Below are 15,988 nucleotides of genomic sequence, written 5' to 3'. Positions count from 1 at the left end.
GCTCAGATATCTGATAGGGAGCCAGTTCTGGAACCAGGACTAAGGTGAGAGCAACTTCAGCCAGTGGCAAGAGTTCTTGTGGTTTAGAGAGAGGAGTGGACACCCTAAGGAGCCCGACTACCCTCAGAATGGAGGAGGGGAATGGCAGGAGCAAACAGCTCAGAGTGGAGAGGAAAAACAGGTCACAAATTTTGACAGCATTTGTCAACCATGTACATTTTCTACCCTATTGCAGTATTTGTGTGTGTAAAACTCCAGTCACTAAATCTGTTGTCCTCACCTCTTCTTAAAGGACATATGAAATTAGTTGTCTTACAGAGAGGAGCTGTATCTTTGGGGAAGAAAATGGTGTCCTGTTGTTTATAGCCCTGGATTTTTTTTTCCTTCTGTTTTTTTCTACATATCAGGCTGTGTGATGATTGTGGGCAAATTTCAGTGTGATCTGATCCTGAGTAGAGCACACATAAGGCAGTAACTGCATAATGGAAACTTAATTCTCTCTTGTTTTGTGAAAAACCATTAATGTACTGTAGCAGCTGCCTATCAGATACAGGAGTACAGGTCTTTGTGACCTAGAATTTCATCTGCCAATTTGCAGCCAGTTGAATCAGTATGTGGTAACACAGCCCTGTGTGCATGGGATGGGTTGGTTCATTGGCTTGTTTTGTAGGGAGACATCAGGGTGACATTAGTTTGTGCTTTTCTCTGAGTACTGAGTTCAAAGAGGAGGTGATAAGGAGTATGGCTAGGAATGGGAAAGAATATCAATATGACTGTTTCAGGTCTCATCTTCACAAAATTCCTCATGTTCAGGGTTCAGGTCAGTGCATCTTAAAACAGAATTTACAAAAATTGTATGACCTCACCTACTTTTAATACTTGCAAGAAATTCAAATACTTGGATGGATTCTTTGCATTGACCAAGCCAAATTTTAGGTTTTTCATAAAATTACTTTCTCCATGGTAGTTTTTCACGCTAGTTTATGGAAGTCCCTAAAGAGCTGTCATCCAGACTAATACAGTTTGCATCCACAGAGGGCTTCTTAAACACAGCAACTCAGCATTGTGTACTAAGTGTCTGATTCCCTGGGGCTGATGGAGTGAAAATGAATGCAACTTTCTCGTGAGGAGAAAGCAAAAGACAGAAAACTAGTTGCAGTGTTGAACCCTTAGGAAAAAAATGGAGGAAAACTAGGAATATGTATTAATCTTTAGTTTCCTACAGCCTACTGGTAATCACAAAAATGAGCATTTCCTAATATAATAACTTGTTTTGGTTTTTTCCTTGGTTTTAAGAACTTCTTCATGTTTTTGATATGTGAGGTCTAGCACACTTTTGAAACTTTCCGTGTTGATTTGTCTCATGTCTGGAGTGAAGACTACATTTAGATCTGAAATACTGTCTCCTGCTTTTTCATGGTGGAAAGCAGGACTGATTCTATGATAGGGTAGGCTTCCACAGGGCAGCTGAGCCACTTAACTGTCTAAAGAAAGGGTCACCCTGCTTCTTGCTCCTGGAAGCAGGATTACTTTCCATCACTTGTGTGCCAGCTCTGCCAGCTAGCTCATTTGACATCTCTGATTTAGCTCACTAAGCTGGCAGAAAACTAACCCAGCAAAATAGGGAGTATGTGTTTATCTTTTTTTTAGCCAGTTCAGTGAGCTCAGGTGGCTCACAAGCATTTGGGAGAATTTGGGGGCCACCACAAAAGAAAGAGCAGGAACACCCGTACTGAGAGGAGAGGCAGGACTGCTCCCTTTGGCAGCACTGCACTGTTAGCCTGACTCAGCCATGTTGTGAAAGCTCACCCTTAGGTAATAATGTTCACACTACAGGTTGACTGACAGTTCTTCAAATAGTAGCCAGAAGGGAGTTACCAGCTGTACGCCGTTTGTTTTTGTAGGGTAGCCTTGTCTGTTTTCGGTGTGTAGTGTTTTGAAACAGATACTTATTCTATTCTAATCGTGTTATTGCATGAAAAAGTTCTGCAGAAAAATTACATGTGCAGGGCAGACCTGTCTGGGAGCTTGATGTTGAGCAAGTGGATAAGGAGCCTCAGAACATGGAAAACTTTGTACTTTAGTTTCTGGGAAAATTTGCCTGTTGCATTTGGAGGAACTCAGAAACCCTTGTACTTGTAGTCTACCAAGCGTTGCAAGCTTGTAAGCCTGAGCCAAGAGCGTGGTCCTTCATCTCTGTACATTGTGAAGTTTTTACCAGAAGATCTGGTAGCCCTTGTTAATGTTTACACATCACCATGGATCTGAAGTGCCCATAAGCCTGGAGTTTCACTGAAACCTTGGCTGCAGAGTTCGAAATCTACCATGGCTCACCCCTTCAGCTCCCCAGGGCCTCTGCAGAAGTGGGTGGGTGGTTGCCGTGTCAGGAAAAAAGAAATGCTCTTTTTTAAAAACTGCCCATCTGCCTTTGTGCTCTTGAAGCTGGCATGATCCTACATGCGTGCTTTGGCTCTACTTTTTTTGCAAATTGAAATCTTTGATATTCAGCTGGAAAATTCCATTTCAATGTAGAGTTTAGGGAAGGCACTGATTTACAGTGTAGGTATAACTTAACATAAGCATTTGTAGCCCTCAGTTTCACACCATGAGCAGCTGATGATAAAACGTACAGCTGCTCTGCCTTCTTCATTTTCTCCACATATAAAAGGAATATAGTACAGAGTCCTGGCAGATTTTTTCTTTAAAATGAATTATTCAAGTACTGCACAATTATTATGGGTTTTTCTCTTTGCTTTGTCGGCAGTGTTAATGTCACTTTTTGGTGTACATGCAAACATTTGGGCATTTCACTGAATGATACAGCCAAAAACGTATCAGCTGGACTTCTACATCTTTAATCTTTGTAAATGGGTGTTTTAATGTGGTGGGGCTTTTTTAGACTTTGTAAAGCAAATTCCTCTTTTCAGGAATTTTTATTCATCTCTTTTTCTCCTCCCCAAAATAACTTCTGCCCTGCTCTTTCGATACTTTTAAAGAATTATTCTAGTTCTTTTTTGTGGTGATAATTCAAATTTTTTTCCTAATAGATCTGTACTATTATGTTTGTGTAATGCAAAAATGCAGTTGAATAGGTAGAAAGGTTTTAAAGTAATGAAGCCAGACATACTAAAAATCTGTGAATATTTAATACTAATCATGTTGTTGCCTTTAAAGTCAAGGAATCTAGCAGTAATATGTTGTTGTAATATGTAACATTTCCATTTTGTTTGCACACAAGTCAAGAGTAATCCAGAAGCTCTGTGGTGCAGTTTCTTCTACAAAGCTGGCTTTAGAATAAAGTCCCCAGAAATACTAAACCAGCTTAAAGCACAAAAATTAGCAGAAAATAACACTTTAATCCTAGTTAATCCACATTATTGACCTATGTGCTCTAAATAAATAAATAAAATTAAGTAGTCCTTTAATCATCATTGTGGAGCTGGTTATTCATGAGAGAGGTCTGATCCAAAGATCAGCTACTGTGCAGGCTTCTGTCCTTTCTCAGGACAGGGTAAATGGATTTATGTTTTAGTTTGTGAGGAGACTTGGTTGGTTAGTTTCAGATCCCTTCATAAGTCTGAAATTAGAAGATGGTACTAATATAAAGGAATTAACAGTGTAAGTCAAAAGCAGTTTTTCAAGGAGTTATGGAAGCAGAGATATTTTGTCCTATTGAATAATTTGTTGAGATTTCTTTTGGCTGTAGGTTTTCCTTTTTTAAAATATTTAAAACCTCTCTGTACCAATTTTAGGTATGTTTATAAAGTTGTGCATATTACTACAAAAAAATCCAGAGAATTTATACTTTTTAGAGAAAAAAAACCCTATGCTGTTCAGGAATAGTCTGCAAGCATGTGTCAGAAATGCAAAAGCAGCAGTGGATGTACCATAAGGTTTTCTGCTCAGAATTGACATTATGTAGTCACAGTGACATAAGATTTCCAGGCTGCTGTCTAGAAAATAACTTCCAAAAAAAAAGCGGGGAGGGAATCTTTTTGGAACCACAGTAGCCTTCTAAGAGAATCTTAGGTATTGTGATTTAACTTTCTGCATCAGTTGTATTGTGTGTGTATGTCATGCAGACGTAAGTGTGTTTCAGGGTATCTATAAAACGTTGTGTGTGGTCCTTATGTTTTAGATTAATTCTGCTTAACTTTGTTTCAGGGGTTTCCATGTCTCTGAGAGGATAGTAGCATTTGGGTATGAAATGATTATTACTGTGGAGATTTCTCATAACTATGCTACATAAAAGTTACCTTAAATTAGTGTTCTGTCCTATTATCAATTCCTCTCCCACAAAGTATTAATTCAGCTTTCTGGTACTTTCAGAGCTTCTAGAAGACAAAAGGTTCATAACAGCTAACATGAATGTTGTAGGCAGCTTCTCACGTGAGGGCTGGTTATTGGGATAAGGCTGTATGTGATGATCAGTTCATTTCAGTGCATCATGGGACAAAGATATAAGTGGCCCTAATATGAGTCAACTGAATGATTGATTTACAAACTTTTAGGTGGGATTTTCCCCCTCTTCCTTTTTCTAAAAAATGTATTTCTTGTTTCAAGTAGCCAAAATGCTATCAAGAGAGAATAAAACACAGCATTCCCCGGAATAGTTTATCAAGGACCTCCTTGAGGATCTCCTAGTCCTTCTGCCCTTCTAGAACAGCCCTGAGCATTTCCCTGCTTTATTACAGTGGCCTCTCTTGCCTTCCCTTCATTCCCAATGACCAAACGCAGCAGTATTTGCCAATTGACCAAGCAGGCCAAGAATAACAGAGCAATGGGTTTTTCCTGCAGCTGGGGCATTACTCCTAGTCTCTTTTTACTACCCAGCTGCAGATGGTTATATTCTGTAAATATCTAAATATCTCCAAGCCTTCTATCTCTGTGCCAGATTCAACTACATTTGACAACGTTTTCCTATGTTATCAAGGACAGAAGATTAGTCATGTAAATCTCATTCCATAGGCAACCAGCTTAAATTTGCATTGTTTGTTTTCTAACATAATTTACAATTATGTAGCAAGCTTCGTATGTAAATATCAGGCTATCAGCACCTCAGTTTTTGACAGGCAAATAATTTTAATGCATGTTGGACCTACTGAAATGCACGTTACACAGTGTAACCAAGAGACTGAACAGGCAGACCACAGCAGGTTTTTAAGTGCTAGGAAAATCTTTGTCCCCATCAAAGTGGGCTCCAGTGTGTGCTGTTTGCTTTCTGCACAGGATTGCCTTTAGAACCACATCATTAATAAAACAGGAGGAGGGGAGTTTTAATGTCATAGTTAAGTGAGGATACCAAAATAATCTTAATTTCATAGTGAAAAGTGGAATGTTATAATATATCTATTTACTTTTGGAAAACAACTGAGCCTGTAATCTGAGACAGGTTTTATAGATGGGATTAAGTAGTGACAAGGAAATGATGCTGCTAAAACATGTTAAAGAGGAGGTTGCTTGCCAGCGCTACTCTGTGTGAGCTGTGCTCTTGTCTTCCTCTGAGTTTGTTGTTATTACTGACGTTTCCCTAAAGCCTTTTGCTGTTCATCAGGAACTGAGAAGGTAAAGAATTTTATTGTTTTGAGATTAAACGTTTTATCATCCTCACAAGCAAAATAAGAAAACGCAGGAAGGATTTTGAAGATCGTGACTGTTCTATTATCTCAAAGGTAAACAGGAGAAAGTTAGGCAACAGAAACAGAAAAAATAAAGGGAAACAATGTTGTCTTTATTTCCGTCCCTTGGAAAAATGGTCTAGTGGAAGATTGTAATCCTGGAAGAAAATTTTGCTTGCAAACTGATGCTTCTTTTGCACTTGTTGCACACCAGCCTATTGATACAGCAGAGTTGGATTATGTGAAGTGTAGACCTCTTCCACTACCAGCAAGCAGATTTGAGAGTGAAGTGGAAAGAGATTATATGAATTAACATTAAACTGTTCTAAGTATCTAAAAATTTAAGTTATTTTTTGATTTATTCCTAGTCTTAGAATAATATACTTGTTCTGTGGGATGATTAAGCTGGTCTAAATGACCATGACAATCAGGTATCACTGAATGATTATGTCTAAAATAAAAAGAGAGGTAATCAGTTTATAAAACTTTTCAAAAAAGTAAATTAAATGGTTTGCTTCCCTAGAAAGGTGTGATTCACTTGGCCTTGGAAGATTACATTTGTTTTGATATGAAGAGGAGGGGCTTAACTGACAGATGAAGTGAATGACAGGAAGATTTAGAGGTTCTCTAGGAATGTCAAGAACTGTGACTTAATGCATGAAGAGACTGGCCTATGGCATCTCATCTATGCCTTCCATGCAGATTTGCTGATACTTATTTTTAGGGCCAATGTTCATGATAAATACCAGCATACAATAGATACATGGGGGGCTTATCCACACAGTATCAGTTGAACATGGAACAGTAGTGAATAGTTTTGAGGTTTCCCTGAGGCACTGGCACACACACAGAGATAAGCACAAATCTTGGGTCAGATGACTTAGAGGATGTACATTTCTCTTATTTAGCTTTTTCTTTCAACTTTTTCGTCATAAAATGACTGAACATTTCATAAGCCCTTACTTGGATCTATATTGTTGATTGCTTCAATCCTAAGGTTGTATTGAGTAGCTGGTAAGTCACATCACTTGCTCACTCTGATAGCACAACTAGATAAGAAAGGTGTGGCAGCATCTAAGGTAATGAACTCTAGAACAGAACTTCCAAATAGCAAAATGGAAAAACGAGATCTCTGGAAAGATGCTGTGGTGAGGGGGTTCCGTGTTCTGGTGGACTACTGAGAAAGGCTGGCATGCACATATAAGGGATGAAAAGTACTTGCACGGATACATCACACCAGAAAATCAGAATGAGATTAATTCCTGGCATTTCGTTATGCTTGACATGAAAGTCTCAGAACTTAAAACCGAAGTAAAATAACATGTGGCTCATGGACAAATTTCTACAGCTTGTTTTGAATGTGACTGTGAACCTGAAGGTAACATACAGTAGAGGGATAGATAAAACTGAGAGATGCTGAGGAATCTCTGTCTTTGGAGCCTCAAAATTCAGCCAGATAACCTGAGGTATGTAGTTCCTTTCACTTTGAAGCTAGCCCTGCGCTTAACTGGAGGCTGAACTAGTGTGATCTCCAGGATTCCTTCCAACCAAAATTTTGTTACACAGCTTTGGCTTTGGATTCACCAGCTTTCTGAAAGAGTTGGGCACCTCTTAAAAGAGTATTTTCAGTGGGGGTCAGAGGAGCTGGAATGATTTAGCCTCGGTGAAGTGGCTGGAGATGGAGTTAAATCTAAACTCTAAGGGTCCTTTGTTATAGGATTCAGGAAAGCTTTGAAAGAAGTCAAACTTCTAAGAAGTTGGAAATACAGAAAAGCACAGAAATAAAACACTTTTTGCAAACTTAAAAGTATGTAGATCTGGGATATGGAAACTCTACAGGAACCTCTCATATTGTTTTTCTATTGCTATCTTCTGAACAGTTTTTGTTTGGGGAAACAAAATTTTTCTTAGGGAAGTTTTAAATCTATGGTTTCACTGTGATCTTGATAGTGGGATGCAGGTTGAGAAGACCCTGACAGAATTGTTGAGGAACATGGAGACTCTACATTAAGATTGCCTGCAGAAGGACAGGATACCAAAATCAGACTGGGTGGCAGTGTGGAGTGCCACTCCCACAATCTTCAGTGGCATGTGCTGCAGCTGGATTTGCTATTCTTCTTAATTGGGAAAGGGCTGAACTTTGTTGCTTCATGTCTGCAAATGCAAAACCATTCAGGGTAATGTTTACCTTGTTACATATTCCCCCCTGCCTTTTACAAGTTTGAAGAAATCAGTTTCAGGATTCTCAGTGCAGGGTTTATATAGTTTTCTTGTGGTTCATCGGGAGAATTAGAGAAGATACTGGTTAAGTTCTACTCCAAATCAAAGATTTATTTGTAGAACCTCTTAATGCACTGTTGAAACTCAGTGTAAGGCTGCCAAACACTTACCAGACTTCTGCCTTAGCATGGGCTTACACAGACTTCCTTCTCAGTCACCCTTATGCTGCATAAACTCTTAAACTCTTGTTTTGCTGGAAGTTGCAGCTGTGGAGAATCTTTCTGCTGATATATTGGGTTTTTTTTAGGGGATATTATTAGCTTGTTGAAATGAAACTGCTGTTGATATGAAAAGCTTTAATATGAAACCAGGATGAGGTGACCTGAAACTAGGATGACTTCATTGTTTTGCCAGCTATATATATTAAGGCTATTATGTCTTGGCCATGTACACATTGAAGATAATGAAGATTAATATGTAGTTTTATAGCACTAATACTAGACTGAGTGATAGCCCTCTTTTAAAAAAAATGGAGGAACCAACAATTGATCAATGAGCCATTGAAGAGGACAGCAAACTGGCCAGTGCCTTATTTGATTGTGGTGGATCATTGGGTGATGTGTTGATCACCAATGGAAACTGTTAAATTACTTACAGCTTGTTGTGTACAATCCATTCGGGGCGGGTGGAATAGACAATCTTTAAAGCTCCTTTCCAACCCAAACCGTTCGGTGCTTCTAAGGGTCTTCCCTCTGTCTTCCCTGTCTTCTGGTAGTTGTCTAGATCCCATAAAATCAGCACGATTCTATGTTTGGGGTACTGCCATCCAGGTTCCTTGGCACCACTGCAGTGCAGTCCCCAGCTCACTCACTGGGTGGAAACTGGCTGGTAAGTGGAAGCTGTGAGACCCTGGAGGTGAGTGCTGGAGAACCAAGCAGGGCTGGAAGAGACTGAGCAGAAACACGTTTCATCCCTGCTGAAAGACCTGGAGGCTGAGAGGAGAGCAGGACTTGAAAAAGTGGTGCTATCAAACCCCTTTGCATGGAAATGGGATCACAGAGAGTGCCGAGACTCAGATGTTGAGAGGGAATTACAGTACTTCTTAAATACCTACTGAGACTGAAAGCACTGTCAGTATTGATGGACTGAAGCCTGAAGTTCTGCTTGTTTATCCTGGAGCAGGGTAATTTAAAATTGCTGTGTCCAGCCTTTCTTCCTTATCTCATGGAGAGAGGGGAAGATTTATGAGTAAGAAAGAGGGAAAAGAAACTGTAGTAAAACTTTGATGCTTCCACAGAGTCAATCTCTCCTGTTTTCAGATCTTACTAATTCTCTCCTAAAACTTTTTGTCTTTTTGCTGCCAAGTAGAAGCCAGAATATTCTTTGTTCTTACCATCTCTATGCAGGATATAGAAGATAATGACAGGCAACAAAGAGTTAAGCAACTAACTAAAGTATAATGGAAAATAGCTGTCTTCCTTTTGAAGCTGAAGGTGACATTTGAAAATCCATGTATTTGGTAGCTAGTTATGGCTTGCTGTGTTGTACGTGCTTCAGTGTCTCACAGGAGTTTTGCACAGGCCAGGACAAATGGCAGTCTACATTATAAAAGATTCTAAAATACATTTACAATTGGTTTTAATTTATTAAACTGAGGGTGGGCTATGCTTTTAAATGCTGTCTGTTGATCAAGAGACTACACAGCTTGAGGTTAACAAAATGCTGGAAAAGGAAAGGGTATAAATAGAAACACCACTTCCTTGTTGAGTAGAAGCCAAACTTGTGGTTGAACCTTTCTATATGAGAGTTCGCTGAGGTCCAGATAGGCAGCTGAATGCAGATTTCTGAAGACACCAAAAACTCTTGAGTTCTGAGGGAGGATATACATAGTACATACTAAGGACTGGACTAGGTATTTCTTTCCTGTGGAACACCTGGCTGCAGTTCTTGGAAAAATATACCAGTGGAACTTGGAGAATGTTGGTGTAAATCCAGCACCAGCTTAGTGAAAGCAGAAACGTATGTCTGACCTTTCAGTGCAACAGTGATTATTTGGGCCTGGAAGAGGCTTAATATAACTTAAAAACAGCCTCCCAAGACTGAGGATTTGAAATACAAACTTATCTGGACAGGAGGATAAATATGCCTACTACTTTCTTTTCAAACTTTAAATATTTTCCTATTGGTAAGGAAGGGAATATTTTACAGCAGTGAGCATGATTATTTTTTTCCTGATAAATTTTTCCAGTAATGTTCTGCATATTACAGATAATGCTACTGATACTTAGACCATATTACACTGCATGAGGTGCCCTTCATTTCTAATTCTTAGAGACTTTAAACAGTCTATGTCATTTTTTGATATATGACTTAGATTTATTTTCTAGCGTTTTAGGACTAAAATTTGCACAATGCTTAAATGAAGGAGTGTATGAGCCAGAATCTAATTGTTTTGTAAGACAAATAATTTTGTCTTTTATCTCCTGATTAAAATATAGCTTTAAAGTTGATCTAGTTCAAACAAATTAATTCAAGAAATCTTACGGCCTATATTTTTACAGGAAGCTAGGCTAGGTGATTACCGTGGTCCCTGCCCTTATCTATGAACATATTTGCAGTCCTGATGAAAGACTTTATGGGGGCCCTTTCTACTGAGGTCATGTATTTGTGATCTTTTCTCAGAGCCTGATCTCAGTTGCTTAGCAAACTGAATTGGCAAAAATATAATTGTGTACCTATTTACATCAAGATTGTTTAAGAGGACTTGTTTGGGTTTGTTTGTGGGGGCTTTTCTCCTAGTGTTTGGAGAGGAGTGGTGATTTGGTTGTTTGGGTTTTTTCCCCAGTCAAAAGCTATCAACCAGAATGTTTGAAGTGCTCAAAAAAACCCACATAGTTCCTGCACCCAAAGGTCTGTGCTCTCATGGATGTCTGTCTGTTGGGTGTTTGGCATCATCCCCCTTCCTCACATACTGGTAGGTGGGTAGGAAGAGATTGCAGGGTTGCAGAGGAGAAGAGGAAAACCCACATTCAGAGGGAAGAATTTTGAAGGCTGAGCCTGAAGAGGGAAGACAAACTATGACCTCCAGTTAAGGAAAGAGATTAGACTGTAGGTCAATGGGAAACCAAGGCATGCTGAACAAAAAGAAAAATTGTGGGTGGCTAAACAATATGAAACAGCTATGGCAAGCTAGATAGGGTTGGGAATTGATAGAGCTGAGGAGGTATGTCACAGTTAATTAATTATTTGGGCTAGTAGAAATAAGGATGACTAATCTGTTTGAATATTTGAGATAGAAACCAGTGAAAGAAGTACACTGAAAATACCAATTTATCTGGAAAAATATTCCATCCTACTGGATGTCTTAGACAGCTTGGTGTCTTTGGCAGCTGCCTACACTGTTATAATTCCATTAACTCAAATAATAAAAGTCTGTATGAAGAGTCATGGCTTATCCTTGCAGGACCATATGCCTAATAATTTGGCAAGGTATTGGGGGTTTCCCTATTTTTTTTTTTTTTTTAACAAAGAAAAGCTTTGCATTAAAGTGCAGTTTTACAGAGGCAATTCGAATTGTGAAACACTATAGGTATTCCTACCTTTGGCTTCCTTAAGAGCTTGTGAACTTTGGGAGCTGGATGACAAAGTTCTAAGTAAAAAATTTCATTTCTCTCTAAATGAGTTATTCTTCCTTTCTTGTGATCATTTTTGACCTTTTGGTCCTGATTACAAACCAAGACTCTTTTCATCTTAAGGAAAACTAATCACAGGGAAAAGGTATATTCTGGGTAGCATTAACACACATGAATTTTGTGGTTTTTTAGTGTTTTTTTCATATTAAAACTTCTGAGTGCTTTCTCAGGAATGGTTTGTAAAGACAAGGAGTAAAACCTTGGTTCCTGTGTTTGTTGAATCTCTGGTGTAACTCTTTCAGTATGTTTATGCAAACACCCAACTTCACCCAGTATGTCCCTTTGGTACCGACTGCCCACAGAGCGCTGCCCTTATACGCTCGGTCAGTCGTTGTCCAACTCGCTGCAGTGCACTCGCACCTTCACAAGTCTTCATCAGACAGCTAAGTTCCCTGATCTTGGGGAAGGGTATCCTGTGGAGTCTTTCCTCCTATATGTTCATGGAATGTAGGACTAGAATGGAACACAAATACTCATCTTCCTTGTCTTGGCATGATTGAAACCATTCACAACAGATGTTTCTTCAACCTATCTCTGAAGTCCTTTGGATTTTAACCACTGTTTAGAGAAACCGTTTCCTTAGGTTGTTCAAAGTGTTTTAAGTAGTTTTACTCCTGGAGAAACTGATCTAGCCTAAATTTATTACAATTTAAACTGGTTTGCAGTCTCAGCCACATCAAGTGTACTAAAAGTATGCCTTACTGCCCTCTTTGTGTATCTGTTAACCATTTTTACACCTCCCTGAGGCAGGGTACATTTACAAGACTTGTAATAATTTTTGTTTGCACGCCTCTACTTCATTACAAATGTAAACTGTTTAATATTAGTGATTTTCATGACTGTTATTTACCTCATTATCTTATAGGTGTTACACATTGTGTTTTTCAAGGTACTGGGAGTGGAATGGAAGATTAGCTGAATCCCCATCTCCTTTGTTCTCCCACACCCCCTTTTTTTTAAGAGCTCTTGTGAATACAAGTCCTTTGGAGTATTTTATGTAGAGAATTACTAGCTTACTAAGCAGCATTTTTCAACTCCAGAAAAGGTCTTGGAAAGTGAATGAAATTAATGAAATTAAGAAGCATTAAAGACCTGTGACAAAGATGATGATGATGATGATGATGATGATTCTCTGCATACACAGCTAGGAATAATACTTGGGTATTAAAAGCAGACACAATGACTAGATACTAGTGCTTGTTTTCATAGAAAACTTTACCAAATATTGCATTGTACTTGAGGACCTGACCGGTTAGACCAGGGGGTCCATGATAGTATGGAACAAACATGCATAGACCTGGGTCATTGGCTTTCCAGCCTAACTGGGCATAGGCAGAAGCTGGCTGCTGTTTCCAAAGGCTTCTGCCTGGTGCACAGCCTCTAAGTAAACCTCCGGAGAAAATGGAACAGGAGAGCCAGAACCACTGGTTTAACAAAGAAGTTAACAGTTACAGTAACTAGAACCTTTTCATTTTGAATTGTTGCTATAGGACTCTTTAAGGATACAGATTTTGAAAGTGCTCCATTACAGAAAGCAGTATGCATTCAAATAAAAATAAAACCAGAATTACGTATCTAAATCTTTAGTCTTTCTCAGTTTTGTGCTTTTGCTAACTATTTACTGACTAGTACTAACAGCAGAAGGAGATAATCTGCAAAATATTTACAACTTCTGGTACACTCTCCCATTGACAAAGAAAATTGGAGAAGATAGGATAGGTGGATGTTTGTTTTGCAACATCTGAGAAACAAATTCTGGTTTTGTTCTTTTTTTTACTACCTCTACCTTTTAAATAAAATTGATAATGTACCTTTTGTCTTAAAAATAAAGGTGAAAATAATCTTGTCTCTAGTTTATTGCTGTGATGAGTGCCAGCTGCAGCTTTTGGGATAAACTGAATTGTGTCTTCTTGGTAAAATACTGGGCAGAGGTAGCCACATGTATGCAATTGGAGGAGATCTGTGCCCAGCCTGCCCAGCAGTCTTTGTCCCCATACAGTCAAAACCAGGCCATTTCTCAGAATGCTTTGTCTCTCTTTCTGCACTCATGCACAGATATCAACTGTGTGGAAATGAGGCTATGAATGAGGATAGAGTAACAGTGCTTTTAGCCTGACATTGGATTGGAATGTGATGGATATGCACCTGGTTATCTCCTTTGCACTACATAGTCACTTTGCTATGTACCCTTTGCTAATTATTAGAACTTAATGGTCCTAAAGTGTGCAAAAATAGGGGCCCTGCTTTTTTCTTTTCTCCCTTTTTTCCCCATGAATTTTTTCCTTTAAATAATTGACATAGATTTGTTCCTGGGTTTTGCAGATCACTTCTCAATGTTTTTCTCTTTACTCGTGTTCAAAATTGTAAATATAAATGTGGCAACCGAGTCCCCCTTTCTCAGGGTATAATTTGATTTTAGGAAGACTGAAGAGATTTTCTTACTCTATGTAAAATATGAAGGATCTCAGTGATTTAAAAGGGTTTTTTTTTACTTTGGTAGGTGACACAGTTGATGATCAAAGTCGAGACTCAAAGGATAAAACTTCATTTCCAGAGACCAGACCGATGTACAATCAACCTCCACAGGTAGGAGACTATTTCCTTATGCACACATGATGAAACTTCCATAGCAGTTCATTTAAGAAACGTGAATGTCCTGCAGAAGATGGTTTCACCACATTCACATCTTCCATTGGCTGAGTGGCTCTCAGCCTTCCTTGTGATCTATCATAAAAGCAGCACCACTACTAATTAGATGGCAATAATAACAAGCCCACTGCTGTGGATTTGAAAAGGAAATAGCAGAAGGCTGGGCTGTATGGTATTGTTGAATATCTTATTTTTATACTTGAATTGTGCAAGCATGAAACTGTAGCTAGAATATTAATGAATTGCGTAGAAGCATTAGTGTGGTGAGTAGTGATGGAAAATGTCACACATTTACATAAGTCAGCTATTTCCTCAACTACCATTATGAGTAACATGTTGTAAACATGTGAGTTCTGTCTTTATTGTGTGTTTCCTTTCTGTTTCTCTACTGTGTGGCTGTAAATCTGAGCTTCTTTTTCTTTTGTTTAGTTGATACATGTTTACAGGCGAGGGCTTTTCAGAATATTTCTGCATATGCTGTACACATATTTTGTTTTCCATGTACTCTGAAAATGTTTTTGTACCAAGTATGAGCCTGTTTTCCATTGCCATATAATTTTAGATATTTGCAAGGTGACTGAGAGATGTTTGGCTTGGACTTTTTGTGCTTTTGTGGTGCTTCTTTTTTTTGGTTAACCTATTTTTTCTCTTTTTTCCATATTTCACCTTGGTACTGGTGAGATATGTGTCTAACTGTCTCTTTTCAATGCTGTTTCAATATTTATTATTGATAAGTCCCTTGGTATAGTAGAGGTGTGTGTGACAATTTTTCCATATCTAAGAGTGGTCAGTATGTATGTGTGGCCTGTAGTCTTCTTTTTTAATTTAAAATTTAAAACTGTGTCCTATACAGAAATCTTTAATTTGTCGTAAGTAATGAGTGGTTTGCCTTCTGATAGTGTGGAAGTGTGAACTAAGTGATTAGTTCCAACTAATTGCAAAGTTTTAGTCTGACTTTAGATCCATGCATGTCTGAGCCGAGGTCCTTTGCATCTGAAGTCCCGCAGATCTGGGCAGTATAATTAACTGATGTTGTAGTTACCTACTGGACAAACGTAGTTTCCCTTAACGTGATGTTCTTGCTGGGGATGGTGAACTGCCAGTTATTGTTCAGTTCTTTGGAATTTCAGGAAAAGAGGAACTTGTATAGATTTTAAGTTTTGTGAGTTAGAGAGAAGAAGCAAAGTTTTCAAAATAAAATTGCAGATATTACAGGGAAAATGAAACAAAGATTTATTTTCAACTTTCTATTACGATACTTATATGTCATAAAAATACTCCTATGAACTGGCTTGTGACAGAGTAAGTTAAATTAAGATCCAGCACTTGGTATTATTTAGGCAATTCATTCCAGTCTAGATTTCAGTATTTGGACTTCACATTTACTCAAAGGAATTCTCAAGTTCTCAAATTAAGTAGAATAATTGTGAATCATGGAAATTAAATGGATAATTCTGGCCATTAGGAAAGCAATATTCCTCCTTGCAGTGGTGAGTATATTTTTGTAAATTTATGGGAGAACTTTACCAATTTATGGAAACTGGAAAAGCATTGTATTACATATTCAATATGTCATAGAGACATAGAACATCAATTGTAATAATAACCCTGTTAGTATTAAACCACAAATTATTGATAAACATAGAAGAGTATGTTAAAATATAGTTGTTAGACTGCAAAGTGGCATCAGATATTTGTCATGCAGAACTTAACAAAAGAGCATTTAGTTCATCAACTGCATCTTTCGATTGCTGGAAACCTGCTTTTATTTTTAAATATAAACTTTTTCACTACTTATTAGATACAAAC

General features: G+C 38.3%; 1 protein-coding gene across 2 annotated transcripts in view; it reads left to right on the top strand.

The window, feature by feature from the left end:
* Window positions 1–15,988, top strand: part of UMAD1 (UBAP1-MVB12-associated (UMA) domain containing 1) — a 78,971-nt gene that overhangs the window by 46,388 nt on the left and 16,595 nt on the right. For both annotated transcript variants that reach the window (XM_042043149.1, XM_042043148.1), the window contains exon 3: window positions 14,031–14,116. In XM_042043149.1, the coding sequence (XP_041899083.1) occupies window positions 14,031–14,116 (86 nt within the window). The remainder of the gene's footprint in view (window positions 1–14,030; window positions 14,117–15,988) is intronic.

Source organism: Corvus kubaryi, unplaced genomic scaffold, assembly GCF_017639235.1.
Source record: "Corvus kubaryi isolate FWS band 111438036 unplaced genomic scaffold, C.kubaryi_AGA036_p1.0 37398, whole genome shotgun sequence".
In the NCBI taxonomy this organism is placed as follows: Eukaryota; Metazoa; Chordata; class Aves; order Passeriformes; family Corvidae; genus Corvus; species Corvus kubaryi.
This window is presented reverse-complemented; position numbering and strand designations above follow the sequence as displayed.